This window comes from Pongo abelii, chromosome 16 (genome assembly GCF_028885655.2).
Source record: "Pongo abelii isolate AG06213 chromosome 16, NHGRI_mPonAbe1-v2.0_pri, whole genome shotgun sequence".
Classification (NCBI taxonomy): domain Eukaryota; kingdom Metazoa; phylum Chordata; class Mammalia; order Primates; family Hominidae; genus Pongo; species Pongo abelii.
The window spans coordinates 15,495,411-15,498,941 of NC_072001.2; the positions used below are offsets into that span (position 1 = coordinate 15,495,411).

A 3,531-nucleotide genomic window follows, 5' to 3' on the forward strand; every position below is an offset into this window, starting at 1 on the left:
AGGCACTAGACATAAGAAACTTGTGTAGACAAATACTTTGTCACCAAAGTTGTATATTTAAAAGTCCCTATTCTTTGTCTCTTATCAATTCAAAATTAATTCATTAGAAAACAATTTTCCTCAACATTTAATCCCTAGTTGTTCATCTTTTTCACTAGCTTGTATTGCATTACTCATTGCTTCATAGCTAAACTCTGTTTAAATCTGTTAACTGAAATGATTTTAAAAACCTTTTGGTGGAGCGCTGCGGAGGGCGCCTGCGGGCCGCCCCTGCCGAACAAAGGAGCAGGGGCGCCGCGGCCGGGACCCGTCACCCACCTCCCTGGCCGCACCGCGGCCTCCCGTCCACCGCCACCATGACTGCCAACGGCACAGCCGAGGCAGTGCAGATTCAGTTCGGCCTCATCAACTGCGGCAACAAGTACCTGACGGCCGAGGCATTCGGGTTCAAGGTTAACGCGTCGGCCAGCAGCCTGAAGAAGAAGCAGATCTGGACGCCGGAGCAGCCCCCTGACGAGGCGGGCAGCGCGGCCGTGTGCCTGCGCAGCCACCTGGGCCGCTACCTGGCGGCGGACAAGGACGGCAACGTGACCTGCGAGCGCAAGGTGCCCGGTCCCGACTGCCGCTTCCTCATCGTGGCGCACGAGGACGGCCGCTGGTCGCTGCAGTCCGAGGAGCACCGGCGCTACTTCGGAGGCACCGAGGACCGCCTGTCGTGCTTCGCGCAGACGGTGTCCCCCGCCGAGAAGCGGAGCGTGCACATCGCCATGCACCCTCAGGTCAACACCTACAGCGTCACCCGTAGGCGCTAGGCGCACCTGAGCGCGCGGCCGGCCGACGAGATCGCCGTGGACCGCGACGTGCCCTGGGGCATCGACTCGCTCATCATCCTCGCCTTCCAGGACCAGCGCTACAGAGTGCAGACCGCCGACCACCGCTTCCTGCGCCATGACGGGCGCCTGGTGGCGAGCCCCGAGCCGGCCACTGGCTACACGCTGGAGTTCCACTTCGGCAAGGTGGCCTTCCGCGGCTGCGAGGGTCCTTACCTGGCGCCGTCGGGGCCCAGCAACACGCTCAAGGCCGGCAAGGCCACCAAGGTGGGCAAGGACGAGCTCTTTGCCCTGGAGCAGAGCTGCGCCCAGGTCGTGCTGCAGGCGGCCAACGAGAGGAATGTGTCCACGCGCCAGGGTAGGGACCTGTCTGCCAATCAGGACGAGGAGACCGACCTGGAGACCTTCCAGCTGGAGATCGACCGCGACACCAAAAAGTGTGCCTTCCGTACCCACACGGGCAAGTACTGGACGCTGACGGCCACTGGGGGCGTGCAGTCCACCGCCTCCACCCAGAATGCCAGCTGCTACTTCGACATTGAGCGGCGTGACGGGCGCATCACACTGAGGGCGTCCAATGGCAAGTTTGTGACATCTAAGAAGAATGGGCAGCTGGCCGCCTCGGTGGAGACAGCAGGGGACTCAGAGCTCTTCTTCATGAAGCTCATCAACCGCCCCATCATCGTGTTCCGCGGGGAGCACGGCTTCATCGGCTGCCGCAAGGTCAGGGGCACCCTGGACGCCAACCGCTCCAGCTATGACGCCTTCCAGCTGGAGTTCAACGATGGCGCCTACAACATCAAAGACTCCACAGGCAAATACTGGACGGTGGGCAGTGACTCCGCGGTCACCAGCAGCGGCGACCCTCCTGTGGACTTCTTCTTCGAGTTCTGCGACAACAAGGTGGCCGTCAAGGTGGGCGGGCGCTACCTGAAGGGCGACCACGCAGGGGTCCTGAAGGCCTCCGCGGAGACCGTGGACCGCACCTCGCTCTGGCAGTACTAGGGCCCGCCCGCCCCGCACTTCCCCGCCCCTGCCCACGTGGCGGCTCCTTCCAACCCTCCCTGCTAACCCCTTCTCCTCCAGGTGGGCTCCCCGGGGCGGGAGGCAAGCCCCTTGCCTTTCAAACTGGAAACCCCAGAGAAAACGGTGCCCCCGCCTGTCGCCCCTATGGACTCCCCACTCTCCCCTCCGCCCGGGTTCCCTACTCCCCTCGGGTCAGCGGCTGCGGCCTGGCCCTGGGAGTGATTTCAGATGCCCCTGCCCTCTTGTCTGCCATGGGGCGAGTCTGGCACCTCTTTCTTCTGACCTCAGACGGCTCTGAGCCTTACTTCTCTGGAAGCGGCTAAGGGACGGTTGGGGGCTGGGAGCCCTGGGCGTGTAGTGTAACTGGAATCTCTTGCCCCTCCTGGCCACCTCCTCCCAGCCCCCCAGGAGCTGGGCACGTGTCCCAAGCCTGTCAGTGGCCCTCCCTGGTGCACTGTCCGGAAACCCCTGCTTGGGAAGGGAAGCCGTCGGGTGGACTAGGACTGACCCTCGGGTTTTTTTGGGTGGTGGCTGGAAACAGCCCCTCTCTCACGTGGCAGAGGCTCAGCCTGGCTCCCTTCCGTGGAGCGGCAGGGCGTGACAGCCACAGGGTCTGCCCGCTGCATGTTCTGCCAGGGTGGTGGTGGCGGGGGGTAGGGGTGTGGGGGCCGTCTTCCTCCTGTCTCTTTCCTTTCACCCTAGCGTGACTGGAAACGGAAAATGACCAAATCAGTATTTTTTTAGATGAAATATTGTTGCTGGAGGCGTCCCAGGCAAGCCTGGCTGTAGTAGTGAGTGATCTGGGTGGGGCGTCTCAGCACCCTCCCCAGCGGGTGCATCTCAGCCCTCTCTTTCCGTCCTTCCCGTCCAGCCCCAGCCCTGGGCCTGGGCTGCAGGACGCCTAGGCCAGAGCCCCCACTGTGATTGGTGCTCCCTGGGCCTCCTGGGTGGATGAAGCCAGGCATCACCCCCTTGGGGAGCCCTGGGGTGAGCCGCCGGGGCCCCCCTGCTGCCAGCCTCCCTCGTCCCCGACATGCATCTCACTCTGGGTGTCTTGGTCTTTTATTTTTTGTAAGTGTTATTTGTATAACTCTAAACGCCCATGATAGTAGCTTCAAACTGGAAATAGTGAAATAAAATAACTCAGTCTGCAGCCTTCCCCCCCCAAAAAAAACTTTTTGTCCATTTTTTACCTATTCCATTTGACATTGGTCTCATATGATATCATGATACAAAGGAAAATGACCCCACAATGATATGATTCATAATTCCACTATAAATTTCCTTGATGCTTTGAGAGTGTGATTTATTTTGCCCCCCTCCATTTTTTTTTAACTATAAAGCAAGTACATGTACAATAATGCCATTTTTTTTCCAACCCCAAATAAATAGAAACAGCTATAGGACTGAAGTTTCTAATATGAATCTTATAGTTTACTTAGCACATGCTTTAATAAAGTTTCCTCTTCAGGAAACTAGAATATTGTGTCTGGTGCAAGACTAGATGTTTTGTCAAAAACATATGTAATATTCATATAGCAGAGCTTTGGCTTTATGCCATGAAAAAGCAGGAGGTGTTTTTGGAACTGTCCTATTGATTTTCACACGTTATTTATTGGAAATGACTGCTGCCATTCCCACATAGTCCTAAGTGTGAATATTTACCATATGTATG

General features: G+C 57.7%; 1 protein-coding gene across 1 annotated transcript; it reads left to right on the top strand.

Moving 5' to 3' along the window:
* Positions 1 to 341: 341 nt before the first annotated feature.
* Positions 342 to 3,009, top strand: LOC129050253 (fascin-like). Its single transcript, XM_054532048.2, is given in 1 exon segment — positions 342 to 3,009. A coding segment is annotated over 1 exon segment (1,479 nt). The 5' UTR covers positions 342 to 356; the 3' UTR covers positions 1,836 to 3,009.
* Positions 3,010 to 3,531: the final 522 nt, after the last annotated feature.